The 17,860-nt window shown below is 36.8% G+C and overlaps 3 protein-coding genes across 9 annotated transcripts; 1 reads left to right on the top strand and 2 right to left on the bottom strand.

Moving 5' to 3' along the window:
- The first annotated feature begins 762 nt into the window (after nucleotides 1–762).
- Nucleotides 763–5,485, top strand: LOC115996479 (protein EMSY-LIKE 4-like). 5 transcript variants are annotated; one of them, XM_031235720.1, is made up of 10 exons: nucleotides 763–1,117; nucleotides 1,948–2,075; nucleotides 2,210–2,319; nucleotides 2,432–2,684; nucleotides 2,792–2,980; nucleotides 3,304–3,372; nucleotides 3,848–4,039; nucleotides 4,128–4,196; nucleotides 4,291–4,354; nucleotides 5,218–5,485. In XM_031235720.1, exons 2-10 carry the CDS (start codon nucleotides 2,022–2,024, stop codon nucleotides 5,247–5,249), a joined length of 1,032 nt encoding a protein of 343 aa, XP_031091580.1. In that variant the 5' UTR covers nucleotides 763–1,117; nucleotides 1,948–2,021; the 3' UTR covers nucleotides 5,250–5,485. The 5 variants fall into 5 exon arrangements, with proteins under 5 accessions (XP_031091580.1, XP_031091579.1, XP_031091578.1 ...); XM_031235719.1 differs by having other exon boundaries at nucleotides 1,948–2,122; XM_031235718.1 differs by having other exon boundaries at nucleotides 1,914–2,122.
- A 102-nt stretch (nucleotides 5,486–5,587) lies between these two features.
- LOC115996478 lies at nucleotides 5,588–9,110 on the bottom strand. The gene is made up of 3 exons (XM_031235716.1): nucleotides 8,484–9,110; nucleotides 7,689–8,349; nucleotides 5,588–6,731 (listed from the first exon to the last, which is right to left on the bottom strand). Exons 1-3 carry the CDS (start codon nucleotides 8,816–8,818, stop codon nucleotides 5,772–5,774), a joined length of 1,956 nt encoding a protein of 651 aa, XP_031091576.1. The 5' UTR covers nucleotides 8,819–9,110; the 3' UTR covers nucleotides 5,588–5,771.
- Nucleotides 9,111–13,398: 4,288 nt separating this feature from the next.
- LOC115996480 (homeobox-leucine zipper protein HOX11-like) lies at nucleotides 13,399–15,718 on the bottom strand. 3 transcript variants are annotated; one of them, XM_031235722.1, is made up of 4 exons: nucleotides 15,292–15,718; nucleotides 14,466–14,791; nucleotides 14,109–14,188; nucleotides 13,399–13,888 (listed from the first exon to the last, which is right to left on the bottom strand). In XM_031235722.1, exons 1-4 carry the CDS (start codon nucleotides 15,668–15,670, stop codon nucleotides 13,519–13,521), a joined length of 1,155 nt encoding a protein of 384 aa, XP_031091582.1. In that variant the 5' UTR covers nucleotides 15,671–15,718; the 3' UTR covers nucleotides 13,399–13,518. The 3 variants fall into 3 exon arrangements, with proteins under 3 accessions (XP_031091582.1, XP_031091583.1, XP_031091584.1); XM_031235723.1 differs by having other exon boundaries at nucleotides 14,109–14,182; XM_031235724.1 differs by having other exon boundaries at nucleotides 15,373–15,718.
- Nucleotides 15,719–17,860: the final 2,142 nt, after the last annotated feature.

Here is a 17,860-nt window from a genome sequence, read left to right as displayed (position 1 = left end):
GGATTTAATTTGTTCGAGAGTCCGAATTAATAAACTCAGTAATTAAGAAATGAGGATAAAGGTGTATGAAACAGACAACGTAATAACAAAATTAATAACGAGATAAATGATCTCAAGTCACAGAGACAAAGTATATTAATAAATCGTTGTAAGGTGATTACAACTTACAAGAAGTGTGTAATGTTATGACAATTGTTTCTCGATGTCTATACAAGACAATGGACTAAGCTTATATACTAACTAGTCCACATAACCACTGTCGCGAGAAAAAAGGAGTGGTTACAACAAACTTGGACTACGGCGTGCCCGGCTGAGCACCCCCTCACCCAAGGCTCACCTCCGATCAAGCCCTACCTCGGCCGAGGCCCACCTCTAGTCGATGCACCCCCTTGCTTGAGCCCCCAGCGAAGCCCCACCTCCAGCTGAGCTCTACCTCAGTCGAGCCTTTTAGCTGAGGCCTTGGGCTCAACTTGAGCAATCCTGGTCGAGTACATATCTCTATCTTGAGGCCTCGAGTCCACTCATGTCCTTTTTGATCTGCACCTTCGAGTTTGTTTGCTCCGGTTCAATTTTTAATATATTCATTAGTGTATTGTAAAGTGGACTTAGTCTACAAAATAATTTATTAATTTTTACTATATTTCTGAATATAGATAACTTTTGCTAAACTTCCAATATAAAATATCCTATTCATATTTATCACTTTAAAAATATATAATTGATAGAATAGAATTTGAAAGTTTATCGCAACTCATTTTCCAATTCAACGTATCCTACATGAGACGCGGGAGGAGAGTTTTGAGTTACTCAAAATCTCCCGTGTCAAATCCAAAAACGACTAGGTTTCAAACTCCTAATCTTACGATTCCCACCAAAAAGATGGATAAAGGAAGGCTGCTTTCAAACTCTCATATTAACTGAATTCATACTTCCCCGTCGTCGTCTATCTCTCATCCTCGCCCTCCTTAATTCCCGCTTTCAAACCTATCGTCCTGATCCCTCCAGAGCAGCGGCGATTTCACCTTCCGCTTGATTTGACTTCGCTGTGCAGCTATCCAGGGTTTCTCGGCGTTCACCTACAAACAGGCTATGGATTTCGAGCCGTACGACAGCAGTGGTGAGTGTTAACTGAATCCTTAACTAAAATAGCTTTGAATTTTGATGTGAAGATTGAGATTTATAAAAAAAATTATTCGATCAGTGTAATTAAGCAGTAAATGCAATAGCTAGGATTGATTCCTTTTTGTTTGTAATTTTATACAGGGAATTGTCTTCGATCAGTGTAATTAAGCAGTAGTTTTTTCTCAAAAAAAAAGAAGAAGCAGTAGTTAATGCAATAGCTAGGATTGATTCCTTTTTGTTTGTAATTTTATACAGCGAATTGTCCGTGGTGTATTATCCAGCCTTAGCTGGAAAATATTTGTAGTGATTTTCACTGTAATTTTATACAGGGAATTGTCTTCGATCGGTGTAATTAAGCAGTAGTTAATGCAATAGCTAGGATTGATTCCTTTTTGTTTGTAAGTTTATACAGGGAATTGTCCGCGGTGTATTATCCAGCCTTAGCTGAAAAATATTTGTAGTGATCTTCATTGTATATGTTTTACTTCTTTGAATGACTTGAACTACTCTCTATGTGCATAGACGATCTATTGGTTTTATCCGTACATGAATTCAATAATCACATTGAAGCCTTAGAATTGAAAATATCTAGGAATTTGATTGCCATCAATGCCATGTATGAACATACATTAGGACTGTTAGATGCAACAATCATGAGCAATCTGTATACTTCCTTATTAATACTAATGAAATGTAACTGTGCTCAAGTGTCATGACTTATGAGGTGAATCATAATGTTCCTATACATACACTAGATATATTATCCTACTTGAAAGGCCTCTTCCTTGCAGGAACTGATGATGATCTTCCTCCATGTCAAAATAGGATTTCTGGAGGTGGTCGCAATGCTGGTAATGGAAGATCTGCCGTCATGAGTACTGCACCTTATCCTAGGATGTATGGAGAAACTGATATGGAGGCTCAGATTCACCAGCTCGAGAAAGAAGCATATAGTTCAGTGCTCAAAGCCTTTAAAGCTCAAGCTGATGCAATTACTTGGGTACCTTTTATTGGAGTGATGACAATATGAATTGTCTCTTTATAAGTTGAAACAAGTTTAATGATGACTTGAATATGTTTTCTTCAGGAGAAGGAAAGTTTGATAACTGAACTTAGAAAAGAGTTGAGATTGTCAAATGAAGAACACAGGGAACTTCTTAATAGAGTAGATTCTGATGATGATATACGAAGAATAAGGTTAGCCATAGACTTTTCTCACCCACCTTCCTCTTGATTCTTTCCCTTGCCTTCTTAATCTCGAGGTCATGCTATTTTTTCTGTTAAATTTTTGTATAATTCATTTTGTTAGGGAGTGGAAACAATCCACTGGACATCAACCGGGCATACTTAATAATCGCCAAACTGTTCATGATTTGGTACCTAGTTCAACTGTCTCAGCTTCACGGAGAAAACATAAAACAGCCTCCGCTTTACCTTCTCATTCCTTTGCTGGACCATCGCCTAGTTTCCACCCAGAGCCAGTTACTGCAGCAAACCAGCGGTCTTCATCAATGGCAAATAAAGGGCTTACCATGGGGCCTAAAGGAAAAAATCAGAAGCCTGTAAGTTTCATTATAAAGTATAAACCTTCAAATTTATGAGGTTTATTCTTTAGTATTAGTGTTTTCTTGAGTCCTGACGTATAATGTATTTTTCCCCACATGGCCAGAGTATGCCTGGTGCATCAAAAATGCAATATCCTCCTAAAACTTCTGGAAGAGGTCAGTTTGTTAATCGGATTTCTGAACCTGTTGAAAGTGCATCATTGGACCCGTTGGTTGGAAGGAAAGTAAGGACTAGATGGCCTGATGATAATAACTTCTATGAGGCTGTCATAACTGAATATGATCCAGAAAAGGTGTGCCTCACTCTGTGATACTAAGTAGCATATGTAGGGGGCAACCTCATCTAAGTTGGTCAGGTTGTTGACTTGGTAACCACAAGGTTACAAGTTCAACTTTCAATAGGAGCGGCCTATTGGCCTTTTTGGTTTGAGCCGGTCAACTATAGGCAGCCTAGGCTCGTTTTCCTCCTTATGGTCCTTTGCCAGATAGAATCACAAGGCCGGGTTTACCCAGTGCACCCCCTTGGGTAGTAGTTGTGATTTTCCTCCATCACCCCCAAAAAAGATAGTAGCATATGTAGTTAAACAGTGACATTATTTTAATGTACTATTTTCAGGGGACACATTGTCTTGTTTATGACAAGGGGACTCCAGATGCTACAATGGAATGGGTCAAATTCTCTGAGGTATTTAAACCTGGAGTACAGTGCTTTAATCTAAGTTATTTTTGGCTTATACTTCTTAACAAATCTCTTTCAATTATTACTGTAGTTTCTAAGGGCATATAATAAATAAGTGTTACTGGTAAGCCATTCTTGTTTGCCAATTTGTGTAGGCTGCTTTTCAATATTCATTGTGAGCCATATAATTGTTTGGCTCATACTTGTCAAAAGTGTTAAGCAACAAAGCTATTTTGATTTTTGGCTCTGCACTTCGCTCTGGCCGTGTGCTTTAAAAAGTGAAGCGGTCCAGTCCACCTTTGCTTTGGTTCAGTTTTTGGTTTTAAAAAGTCAATCAGCAGCGATAGTTATTTAATGCACTGTTAGTGTATAAAAGCTGCTATGTAGTGATAGTGAATCAATCCATTCTCTTTCGCGTAAATGTAATAGTTTCTTTTAAGGGATTCCTCAGATATTAAAGCTATTTTATTTTCCTTGATAGATTCCCCCAGAGGATATACAATGGCTCGACGGACCTGGCCTTTGGCTCAATAGAGCCACTGGTCATGATAGTTCTCCGGGCACTGGGAGAGGTAGGGGTTTGACTAAAACGCAGTCCAGAAAGGATATGAAGCCATCACAGAATGGCTCAGCTGATATTCGGTTACTCCATACAGATACGATAATCGAGGAGGTAGTCGATGACAGTATGATATATATATAGTACTTTTTGTAGTTGAATCACCTTTTTCAGTTTTTGATCAACTGGTAAATCTGGTTAGGTGGAGAGGGTGTTCAGTGCTCCACATCCTGAACCTGTGGAGCTTGGTGAGGCAATGGAAGTGCTGAAGGTTAGAAGTCACTTGAATGGTTTTTTTTTTTTTTTGGTTGTTGTTACCGGTCTCTTCTTGATTTCACATTTATCCTATCGTTTTCCTGATGCAGGAACATGAACAATCATTAATGAATGCCATTGCAACGCTTGAAATGATCTCTGATGGTGAAAGCGGTATGACTCTGCTCAATATATCTTAGTTTTCATCAATTGTCTCCCATATAATTATGGCTTTTGGATTATGGGATTTAACTTTGGGGGCATTTGGTTTAATAATTGGAATCGGAATAGGAATTGAAATCAAAATAAATAAATAATTAAAATAAAAAATGAATAATATATACATATATATATATATATATATATATATATATATAAAAGTTTCATAAAATGCATTGGCAATGAACTTTTTATTTTTTTTCTTAGTCTAAAGACTTGTACTTTAATATACAATTAACGTCCAACATCTATAATTATGTGCAAACCTCTAACAACATTGACACATGAGATGTTTAAATATTTATCCATTTGTGAATGGGATGGTAATGGGGTGGGGAATACGTTTCCCGTCTCAGTACACGAAATCAATTCGCATTTCCGGTCGCGATTTCTGAGTATAGTGTAAAATTATATATATACTTCAAAACATTAAACAACACTTAAAATCATAAATATTAAAATTGTGATTAACACAGTATGTATTCATTAAAATGGAAACGAAATCTGATTTCTTGAGTTTAGACTTTAGACACAATATGCACAAGCCACAAGGCCCACAAATGCTTATGTTCTTTGTACTGTATTCATTAAAATCCAAAAGGCTAATGATTGTATGATTAACACAGTACTTAGGCACACTCGGCACTAATTCCACTAAATCGCTAATGATTAAAAATGTTCGGGGCGGGGATGTCTTCCCTGTCCCCAGTGTGGATACGAAAACTCTCCCCATTCCAGTACCATTCCCCGAAAATATTTCCCGTCAGGGTTAGATTGAATTACCATCCCTAAGTGAATCTGATCTTAATGTGTAACAGATGAAAGCGGCCGTTACGATCTTGAGCAATAGAAGGAGCAGGAATATTGACAACATTATATCATGACAACTGTTTGTAGTTGAGGAGGGGAGGAGGTGTTTGTATAATCAGCATTTGCTTGACGGCTGTCCAACAACGTAGGTTGTGTGCCATCTTCAACATCTTCTTTGCCGACACAAGCGGGATTCATGTTTTTAGCTTTAAAAGCACATGTGGGAGTTGTAATTAGGTGATTGTTTCGTAGTCAAGTATTCTTTTTTTGCTGACAGCTATAGTCTTTGTCGCTTGGATATTTGATTCCAACGTAGCGCACAAACATAATTTATGGCGGCTAGCAGAGTAGCAGGTATATATTTTGCCATTTTGTGTGTCAGAAAAGGTAAAAATGTGTAGAAAGAAGATAAAGGTTCTGAGCCAAAGTAGTTAGTTGTTACACGACGATACTCTAATTTCTTTAACTATAAAATGTAAACTTAACTAACTTTAACGTTGAATTAACTGTACCGGTAATGAAATACGGCAATATAGGCTATATAAATGTTGGATTGGTTTAATTACCTCCTAGAACGTTTCTGTGGTCGTTTTGAAGAACCTTCCTTCGAGGTACTATTAGTTTCCTTTCCACGCTTCCCCGCAGGCGGGGAAGTCGCGGCTTCCCTACCTCTCTTTGCCGGCCGCCCAACGCTCCTCTTCGATGGACTGTTCTCCACCACCTTGGCCTCTTTCACCGGCGGCGGCGGCGCTCTCTTTTCCTCGGTTCCCGCCTTTCTCTTTTGCTGCACCCTTTTACTACTGCTATTATCCTCTAACGTTTCCTTCGTCGCTGAATTCTTCTTAATCCTCTTCAAGAAGTCAGCGGCGCCTCGTTTCTTGTCTATGCTACTCGTTTCTTCCTCCATTTTCGAAGCTTCTGGCTTGTTCGCCGTCGTCCCGCCGGATTTTTTCACGTTCGTGGACTGTGAAGCAGCATTGGCCGCCGGGCGACCTTTGGTCGTCCTTCTCATGCTCCTCACACCCGTAACAGGCTTCTCGTTCGGTTTCATCTTCTTCGAGCTATCATCATCTTCCGGCGGAGTGCTCGGAGAAGACTTGTTACCGGCCGTCTTCGGGTTGAGAGGGGGCTTCTCGTTTTCCTGCTTGTTACCAGACCCGGCAGCTTTGCCTGAAAAGGAGCTTCTCTTGCGACAGACAACGATTGGGGCCGTAGATTTCTGTTTCACAACCAAAGAATTATCTGGTCTTTCCAGTTTAGGTTGCTCGGGCTCAACCTTCGCCGATGATGGCTGTTCGGATCTGTAATTCCTTAGCTCTTTCGTGACAATGTCGCGGAGTTGCTGGGCTGCTCTCCACTCCGGAGATGACTTGGGGAAGAAGACGATGGCATTGTTGAACAGTAGTAAGAGATCCAAGTAGAAACTCATGGGGCAACCCGAATAGAATCCATCGTCAATCCGGGCTTGAACCGTTCCAAAGTCCACGTGTCTCCGGATCATGCTCTTGTACCTCTCTGTTTTCTGCAGGATGGACATGGTTGGTGTAAATTATCCCATTTCTTTGACCCATTACGTTCGCATGCACGACCCACATGCAAATGAACCGACTACTATTTTAACACCACAAAATATAAACCATTTTTAAAAATTTAATCTTATTAATCTTAAATATTTAATATACTAAAATTAATTAGATTAATTAAGTTACATGAAAAAAAAATAGAAATCCAAATTTTCAAAATGACAATGTTACTTGTACTAGAACTTTGACTTCATTTGGTTAATTTAGGTGCAAATAATAAAATAAGTTAGTTTATGAATATTTAATAAATATAAAAACTAAATTATTTGATAAATTATTTAGCATACATATTCAGCTCAAATACAAAAGATTTTTTTTTTGAAATTAAAAAACCACTTTTAATTTGTATCAATATTAATAAAAATTGTGTCGTTCTTCTATAGTAAATATAACCAAAAATTATTTTTAAGCTACGTCCTGTACTATGATACTTGGTATAATTAAATATACTTTTTAAATTATACTCAATACAGTTTAAGTTTAGTCATTAATTTATATCATAAATAATTACAAATTAAATTTACATTATAGGTATAAAAGTACTAAAAGTATATATATAAATATATAAATTCAGTGGATAAGGACAAAGAGGTGCATGACATTTCAATGCCACATTGCCACCTAGACGTTATAGGACGTATCCAAGGCACTAACGTTATGTTTAATACATATTTCTTTTCTTATTTGGTATTTCTTTATATGTGAAATTCCTCCGACTGTTACCTTTAGCTGACCGTTCAAGGTTTCTAACTTTAGTTAAATTACACCATTTTTGTGGATCTTTTAGGTGGGCCCCAACGGTCAAAATCGATTATAGGAATTTGGCAAAAGTCTAGAGTTTACTTTTTACTGCTGGCCAAATACCAATTATGAAGTGCGATGCATAGAATCATTACCTGACTATCGAGCCGGCGTTCGAACATTGAGGCATGTTTACGCGATCTGATAATATCTAACAACCCAACAAACGGCTCCGATTTCACCGCGCTCTCCCGTTTTGTTGCTGTGGCGGGAGATGCCGCCGCCGCTACGGTCGCCGCATTTCCTCCACCTCCGCCGGTGAGGTCCGCTCGTTTCCGCCGCTTCTTAGTCAAACTCGCGGTGCTTTGAACGTCGCTGCTGTCCTTCGACGCGCCTACGGAGTCGCGCGTCTCTGCCGCCAACTCGTTTTCGGATTTCCTGTCCTGAGTCCGGTTCGACTCTTCGCGTCTATCGGAGCTATCGTTGCAGGAGTCCTCCTCCCCGACCGGCTTCGTTTGCGGATCCGGTTTAGTCTCTCCTCCTTCGATCGATAACGGTTCAGCCTTCTCTTCTGTTCCCCTATTCTCCGTCGAATTCGACTCGTTGAAGGACCGGTTCTCGTGGTCGGACTCGGTAACAGAAACGGATTTTCCGGATGCCTTCTCCGGCGTCTCTCCTTCTCCGTTTTTCTCATCGTTTTCCGATCTCTTTTCCTTTCTATCCTCTTCCAGATCTGGTTTCACGGCGTCGTTTTGGCTCTCCTTTAAACTGTGGTCCCTTTCCTCCTCCATCCGCTTCACTTTCAGCTGCAGCGACCTGTTCAAACCACAGATCAAATCTCTATCAGATCCGTAAACCGTAAACTCGAAAAAACGAAAGCGCATCATTTCCACGTAAAAAATGCAAAAACAGAATTTCAAATATTCAAAAAATAGAGGCGATTGATTTACTGGATCGAGAGATCGTAGCGATGGACCTCTTGTTTGAGCTCCGTAACACGGAGCTGCCTCAACTTCTCGAGCCACGGAATATCCACGGCGCCGCCGCCGCCGGCGTCCACATCTACCGCCAATTCCTCGCTGTTCATGAAGCGGCGATGGAGGTCGCGGTATTTCTCTCTGCAAACCTGAGCAGTGAGTAGGTCAGGCAAGGAGGTCCGATTCCGGACCTCCATGGCCACAGACTCCCAGTCCTTGAGCCCGTGCCGCTTCACAGCAAACGCCAACAACAGCTCTTCCCACGTACTCCATCTGCTCTTCTTCTTCGCCTCCGTTAGCTTCGACATGGCAATGCTAATCCAATTATCTTCTCCACAAAATAATTATTTCAATAAAACAATAACACATATACTACACATCGAATCAAAGCACGTCGAGGCTGTATTGAAAGAAGAAAATTAAAGGCTAGGGTTTATGAGTGATAGATGTTCGTGAATTGTGTTATGGAATGGGAAAGATGAGAGGAATTCGCTCAGGTTTTGGTCCGCGCTGCGTTTGTAAATGTTATATTTAACGTGGGCGTGCGAAGAACGGAAGCTAAAACCAGAAAGTATATATTGGAGAGGAGATGGGAGATGAGTATGCCAAGGCCCAAAAACCCCTTATAGACTATGTATGCCTACGTGGCTTGTCGATGGATTAATTTAAATTTAAATTTAAATTCCCCTTTTAAAAATATTTCTTAATGCAACGCACAATTAATCAATCACAATACGTCAAATTAAGGTGTAAGACATTGTATTAGTATGGAATGATTCGAAGGTCGAATGGTCATTTGGATGGTTGGACATATATTTGCTAGTAAAAGATTATCTGAACATGTAAGAAAAGATCTATTCTTACACAAGTTTTCGATAAATGCTATGATGGCTTGTGACATGCCCTAGTTGGTGGATACGTATAGTCAATTTGCTCTGCAGTACTATTAGAGCATCCCATGCATTTTAGTGTGGTTTTTGAGAAAACAATGCATATGTGGGACGAGAGGGTGAGGTGAGAGAAGAAATATGGTACTTACAGGAGGAAGGATTTTTGGTCTGAAAATGTGGAGCTCGCATGGAGAAGAAGTTGCGTTGAGCAAACTTGTGCGCCCAGCCCGCGGGCGCATAAGATCTTATGTTTTTTTTTTTTTTGGAGGTCAGATTCGCCTCTCTCTCTCTCTCTCGTTTTGTTATCTCTTTCCTCCTATCTTCATTTCCTAGTCACACTTGTAAAAAATTTTCAAAAACCACAAGAAATATGGTGCTTGCAGGAGGAAGGATTTTTGGTTTTAAAATGTGGGGCCCGCATGAAGAAAAAGTTGCGCAACACTCGTGCGCTCAGCGCATAAGATCTTCTGTTTTTGTGGATCAGATTTGATCTCTTGAGCTTACTAGTTAGATTGTTGAGTCAGTTATGTTGTTCTATAACCTCATCAAGAGCATACTAAAATTTAAACTTATTTCCGTTATTTTCTTCTCCAACAGGTAATATCTCGTCTTGTATAAAGAAACATAAGAAGTAATATATTAAGTAAAATTGTATCAATATAATTCTTATATTGTGAACTATAGTCTACTATATGCGTTGCGGATCTTATTTAGAATATATGATTGCAATTAAAACTTTACATACCTTCCGTTAACAGAATATGTACATTTTGCAATTAATATTTTACGGACTTTCAATTTATTTATAAGTACATATTAAGTTAACTGCAATAATATGAAGTATAGTCTATAATGTAATTAATGTGTATTTTGATTATTGAATTCTGATTCATGATATAATTTGCGGTATCAAGTTGCTTGTGTTACATGGCCAAAAAATGTGGTCCAATAACATGTTGGTCCAGCTGCCTGGTTGTTTTGAGACGTTTTATTGTTTATTCTTTAAAATAAAAAAAATAAAAAAAAATCCAGTTATGAGACAATACGATAGAGGGCCTTCTAAGTCTAGCTTTTGTTTAGTCTAATGGATCGGAGTTTTTGTGTTTTAATAAACTCAACCCAATATTGTAAGGCTACAATGGCCTTGGGTATTCCTTTTACTTAGACCAACCCAATCAATGAATTTTGAAGTGATTTTTTAAGATTAATTGGTCGCCTTTTATGGAAGATGGTGATTAGCGACGATTCGTTGGTCGCTGAATTTTCACCGGAAATGATGTCGAAATTAAAATGACCTGTAATAGTAGGTCATTTACCGGTTCTTGAATTTTATTGCCTGAATATAATTGAACTTCTTAAAAGTTTTGGAACTTCATTAACTTTTCAGGTAAAATTTAAGGACTTATTGACCATTTTCAATATATTCATTGAGAGATTAATTCACATACATACTAATTGACAAATAACCAACACACTGCACAAATATAAGTTACTCCGTAATTAATAATTTTGGCGAACCATGTCACAGATTGTTGCCCACGTTGTAACGTACGAAACTTCCAAGAAAATGAAACTTGGAAATAACAATGAAGAATAAAATATACATGGCAAAAACTTGTATGAGACTGTCTCACCATGAGACGGGTCGGGTCGGATCATGATGTGAATGTAACACATATACGCACAAATGTCATACTTATATTCTCAAATGTAATATTAATTAGGAATAAAAATTTTGTTACTTATAAGGATAAATGTGATACTTTTAAGGGAAAATATAATACTTTTACATTTCAATTTAAAAGTATTACATTTTTCCTCAAAAGTATTATATTTTCCCTTATAAGTAAGGAAAAATTGTCAACATTACTTATTATGGAAAATGTAACACTTTTTCTCTTATAAGTAACAAAAATTGTATTTCTAATTAGTATTATATTTGAGCATATAAGTATAACATCTGCATATATAAGTGTGACATTTGCCTGGTGCTTCGACCCGACCCGACCCGTCTCACGAATAAAGATCCGTGAGACGGTCTCACACAAGTGTGACCCAATATACATTTATTTTGACGCAAAATAATGAGAACTACAAACTTCCTTAAATTGGTTTTAATAATATCAAAGATATGAGAAAGAAAGTAACTCCAGCTAAGTTAATGGAGTTGTTAGTTGATAATTACAAGATTTTAAATTTTACTTTTAGCGAAAGTCTTATTCATTTTTTTTATTTGAACTTATCCGTCCTCTGACCGGTATTTTATTTTTGAAAGTATGAACAAAAACAAAAAAAACTAATATTAACATTCTATATAGACACGTTAATAGGATAACTTTCTTTGGAGAATTATTACAAATAACAGTAGCCATCTGAACACCATGGCCCATCTCAGTTCAATCTTTGAATATGGTTAAGAATAATCAGACCAAAAGGTCATTTCAATATTGTTTAATTATTTTTTTCATTAATATGTATTTGAGAATGTATACGAAATAAACTTTCCTTGTTTATGCTTGCCTTCTTGTTTATTAGATAAGTAAATAAGTACTGCAAGGTTAAGACAACTTCAATCAATTTAATCAGATAATTGATTGAATAATCACAAGATTTCAAGTTCGATTAAGATAATTTGAAATTGATCTTGACGGTCCAAGCTAGATTTCTTGATCATTGGGCTTGGTTGACTCAAATTTTGGCCATCTCTCATAGTAAATGAGTAACATCATTGTATTTTGATTTTTGTTTTATATATAGATTTGAGTGGAATACAATGCGAGAAATTAATGGAAAATCTCATAAATTTCCAGTCAAATAGTCCATATAAACCTTTTCTCAAGCAAGCACGCCCCTCATCAGTCATCATCATAATACCTAATTAAGTTCAGTCCAAGTCTTTTGAAGGATATGATTGAAAATCCACTGCACCTGCATTAAGCACACCTTAGCTTGGACCACCCGACCATACCACATTTCCTCGAAATTATTTGAAAACAATTCCTCAACCCACCACCGCTACATATATTAATGTGACCAAAAAGCTCAATTGGTCATATGAGTAAAGTTTGAGAAAAAAGATCAGACCGGGATCGAGTTTCACCAGCAATAGTGTGGGAGCAACCTCTCAAAGTGAGGAGGGCTCTGATCTTTATGTGCAGACTGCAGTAAACAAAGTTCTAGTCTATGTGTTCAGCTGAGTTACCATGATTTGCGTCCTCTCATATGCTCTATCGAGCCTGGGAATTCAACCTTTTAGTTTGAACTTCAAATTTAAGAATTTTTACAGCTTTAGTCCGAGAGACAAGTATAGGAAGTAATTGCAGAATGTATCTCAACTGGCTTACATGCTCTCAAATGCTTGTACACTCGTGCAAACACCAAGGCTAAATTTATACCTCAATTTTTTTTTTTTTGTTCTAATAGGCCGGGTTATATACATATATTACATACCTTGCCTAGGTAGCAATCTAAGCCGAAAGGCGGGCAAGTGTTTGGGGATTGTTGGATGGAGGACTCACGAAGTCTAATATTTTTTCTGATTGCATGAATATAACTTTGTGTATTTATATATTAAAATTTTATATGTTGAACCATAGTCAATCTTTTAAATTACAAATTATTCTTGTCATTTTCTATTTTAGCGAGTAACGTTTTTACATGTAGAAAATTCAACGCATATAACATATTCATAACCATGTAGACATACAAAAATGGATAGAATGACATAAGTTAAATATTTAAAGTTATATATCGAAATCAAATTATATATCTATAAGCATCTTCATACACAAAATAAATAAAGGGCACCAAAATTATATTGAATCTGTGTATTTTCTCTAATACATCACACTATGAGAGGAGCCATAGTTTAATTACTATATATTGTAATACAATATAGGAATGAAACTAATTTAATTTAAACTACCACGTTCAAATGATCAAATCCAACATTAAACCAACTGTACATACATTATCAAAACCCAATATTAATGAAGATGTTTTCGGGTAGTGGTAAACCGCAAGTCTATAATAAACATAAATTTTTGAGCTCACGAATTCAATTTTGAACTCTTTATTTCACGATTTACCTTCTTGTGACCGATATTTTATCCATATATTCATGAAGGTGCATGATTATGGCTAGTCGTGAATGGGAAACTTCCTGCCCTAGTAAGAAATGGAATGGCTTTGGGGATAGACTCGGGATTGGTAGCAGTGGCAACTGTAGCCGTGGCAGTGGGGTAGGAATCGGAAATTGTTGCAATAGCAGTGGTCACAGTGGCGGTGGTGGTGGTGGTCGTCGCCACCCTTTCACAAGACGGACACATGGTAAGAGTGGTGGCTGGGAGATTCGAGTAAAATGGATTAGAAGTCTTTAAAGCTCTTAGCTCTTGCAATTCCTTGTGAAGTCTTCTATTCTCTTCCGTTAGTGTCTCACAACATCTCTTCAGGTAATCACAATCAATCTCTGTTTGCTTCAACTTCGTCCTACAATTATTCGCAAACATATTATTTAAATCACATATATATGGTCTAAATTTTTTGAACACTTTCAATTGGTTATGGAAATAGTAACAAATTAAAAGGTTTCTTGAGCGAATACTCAAAGTGATCAAAATAAAAATGTTATTTATAACCTATAATTCTAGGGTTTTGACTATTTTTAATTGTGATTCAATTCATCACATGTTTATGAACACTTTAGTACCTGGCTCTTCGGTTTTGAAACCAGACTTCAACTTGACGTGGTCGAAGGTTTAGTTGTTTAGCAAGTGCAAGTTTCTGTTTCTGACAATATAACAAAATCAGTCAATTTATGAATGAATGAAACATTAAAATTTGTAAAGTTTTGGATATAACTTTGTGTATGCAACAAATATTTTTACAAAGACAATGTTAAACCCATTGTCTGAACTAGTCTTTAAATCAATTCATTCCTATTCTTCACAGACAAAATGTATTTATTTTTTTAGATAGGAAAAAAATATATAGTCACTATTCACTGTCTAAGAATATATGAATCATACATAAAGATATATAAATTGTATATAGATTTTTAACATACCGGGTTGAGAGTGTGGTTTTCTTTGAAGCTTTCTTCAAGAAAAGCCGACTGCTGTTTGGAAAGCCTGAGCTTTTTCCTAGCATTATTAACGCCGCCGTTATTCTCGTCCTCATCGCTGGCGGCTCTAGAAGACGCCCTCTCCGCCGCCTCTCCGGCGGCTTCACAGATTGATAGCATACCACTCCCACCGCGTTTGAAAATGCTAGACTCCATACAGAACGAAGACGACACCTCCTCCGTCGCCGTCTTAGGCAACCTGCTGACGTTGAATCCCCTCGCCGTCGTCTGCAGCTCCATATTCCCCGACGACCCATTCTCTGAACTCCCTACACACGTCATAATAAATATATGTAAAAATCTGAAAAAAAAAAGGTAAACATGCTTATTTATGCCGTTTTAAATTCAATTCTCAGCAAGAATGGATTATTGACTTTCTTAATTTAAGTTAGTCAGACATAAATAATTTGAGCTGATTTACTCTTTTACCGGATAAAATCACAAAATAAAATTTACACAATACACAGTAATGGATGCTGATTTTCCTCTTAACTCAAAATATGATAATAATCACTAATCACTGTTGCAAAAATCCGCCGTCTAAGCGTGCGTCTTAAGTCCTGCCGCCTAACGCCTAATTTGGGCAACTAAGCTGAATTCAGCGGAATTAATTTGTACAACTCGGCAGAGTTAGCCGAGTTAACGGCGACTCAACCTCTGATAATATATATATATATATACACACACATATATATATATACACACTACTTTTTTGTTTTAATAGGTAGCCGCCTAAAGGCTGAGGCCCTAGTACTGCAACTATGATTACCATTATCAGAAGACCAAGGAAAGGGATGATGGCGAGAAACAGGAACAGGAGCGAGAGGGAGAAGATCGAGCTGAAGAGAACCTCTTATCGGCACTAAAGCTCTACAATGGCCCCCTTCTTCTTCTTCTTCCTCCGACGCAGTCTGATCGTCGTTGTCGTTGGAGATATGATCGTCGGAATCGTTTTGCTTAGGCGGCTTTCGAGCATTTCCAGGCCGTTCTTCAATGTCGGCCGATGATAAGATGCCCAAAGCCATGCAGAAATTCAGACCATCTTTCTTAGAACTGACGGTACGAGGACGATGATGATTGTGGTGGTCTTCTGCAGGTTTGGACGATGAATCTCCTAAGCTCAATCCCAGCTCCATATTTCGTATCATGTAAAGCAGATCTTCAAGAAAACAAGAATAGAGAGAGAGAGAGGGAGAGATACTATACGGAGGATGACTTTTTGGATTGAAGCAATTTAGAGTCATTATATATGTGTCTGGTTTGGTTTCTATCGTATATATTACTCCATATTTAAAATATATTTATTACTCTATATTTATACTTAAATGATCCCAACTTTATAGACTAACTATAAATTCACTGAATCTTATCCTAGAGCCACTTAAGAGGTAAATTAAGAGTGACGCACAATCAATCGATGATCAGACACTAATTTTTCCGAATTCACAAAATATCTCATTCACACTTATATTATTGTAATTTGTAGTCCTATACGTGTGAATATATGTGTGTGTGGGGGGTTCAGGGTCGGGGTGGGGTGGGGTTTGGGCTTAACTCCCAAATTAGTAGCTCTACAAGAAAGTGTGAATTAATTTCATCCCTTCCTGTATCTACGATGATAAGTTGAAAATTTAGTAAAAGTTTGATGATATTAAAAAATATAATTTGATGATATTTTTATAATTACGATGATGTATTAAAAAACATTTGATATTATATTCACCAATAATTAATGGTACAATCAAAATTCATAATACTGCTCCAAATTGATATTTTGAAAATTAGAAATTATTTCATTATATTTATACAATATTTTCTTTGATAGTTTCATTTTGTATTCTATGCTAAAGCAGGAATGATAATGTCTGGTCAAACAAAATATGGTCCCCAATGGTATAAATCATTGACCATGTTTCTGGTCATCATTATGTCACATATTCCATACAATTTGGTTTTTTATCTTTTATTTATATTTTTTAACGAAGTAAATCACAAGTCCACAACTACAATATGAGAATAGTGCATTAGATAAACATCGCTTTTGTATAATATTAATTCGTAAATAACACAAAATAAATAGACTATATTAGGAAAATCATGTGCGATGAACTCAACCGAAATAGTGCTGATGTGGCTAATAATTATTGGGTGTTCATGAATTGAATGACTCCACTATTTAGTTAAAAATAAAGTTACTTTTCCCATTAGAAAATGTCATATAAAGAGGGGAAATTTTTGGAGGGGTAGGTAGGATTGCTCATAAAAACATATATTTGAAATTTGGTTTGAATTAAAATATTAATAGATCAAATTAAATTTGATATTTTAATTAATTTTATACTTGATAAAATTATTTTTTTATTAAAAATAAATTTAGGGACCTAAGCATTCTTATAGTCTTTTTTGTAAAGAGTAATTATCCTTGATGATGAGAAGTGGCATGATCTCTGCTTACTTAGCTCCCCACATCATTATGTAACTTTGCCCTCATACCTACCCTCTTCACACTGAACTATGCTATATTGAGCAGTGAACAAAACATATCATGATGCATGTGATTTTATATATTCATCAAATATCATGTCTAGTTCTCGACTTTAATGATTTTTTTAGTCTAGTTTAATTTTCAAAGTGTTAGGAATATAGCGGAATAATGCGGAAGCGAATAATCGAAAATTGAGAATTATAGAAGTTAAATAATAGGAAAAATATAGAAATAACAAATGAATTTCTAAATGGGACAATATAATAAATATATATATATTAAACTCTTAATTAAAAGAGTAACAAAAGAGAATATATATATATTATATATATATACGTGAGAGGGAAAGAAACAAATAGATAGATAAGGATGAATTATAATTGATGTAAGAATGAGTGCAATTTACAATGCAAAAGAACAAAGCTATATATACACTCTAAATTTGAGAGCTTTGCGGCACGGACAAGATGGAGAGTAAAGTGCGGCTACTGCAAGGAAGAAGACCAGCAACGTGTAAGGTGGAAATGGATGAAGACTGCATGGATTTGAATAAATTTGAGCCACACAAATTATCATATTCTAACAATCTCCACCTTGGATCAAATTTATTGTAGACCAGCTGCAACAGTATATTAAACTTAACAGCAACCAACCACTTGGACGAGTTGACACAGGAAATAGCCTCAGAATAGCGGGATGGATCACCATCAAACTCCTGTGCAACTGAAAGTGCGTAAGCAACCAAGTGGGTTTCATCATCACTAGTAGCATACCTAGCAGGTTTTTTTAATTGTCCTCCTAGGCCTGTCTTGGGCAATACTGTACTCTCGCTGTTGCTCGACGAGAGGCGTAG

Source organism: Ipomoea triloba, chromosome 11 (genome assembly GCF_003576645.1).
Source record: "Ipomoea triloba cultivar NCNSP0323 chromosome 11, ASM357664v1".
NCBI classification, from domain to species: Eukaryota; Viridiplantae; Streptophyta; class Magnoliopsida; order Solanales; family Convolvulaceae; genus Ipomoea; species Ipomoea triloba.
Note: the sequence above shows the minus strand (reverse complement) of the source record. Positions and strands in the feature narration are given on the sequence as shown.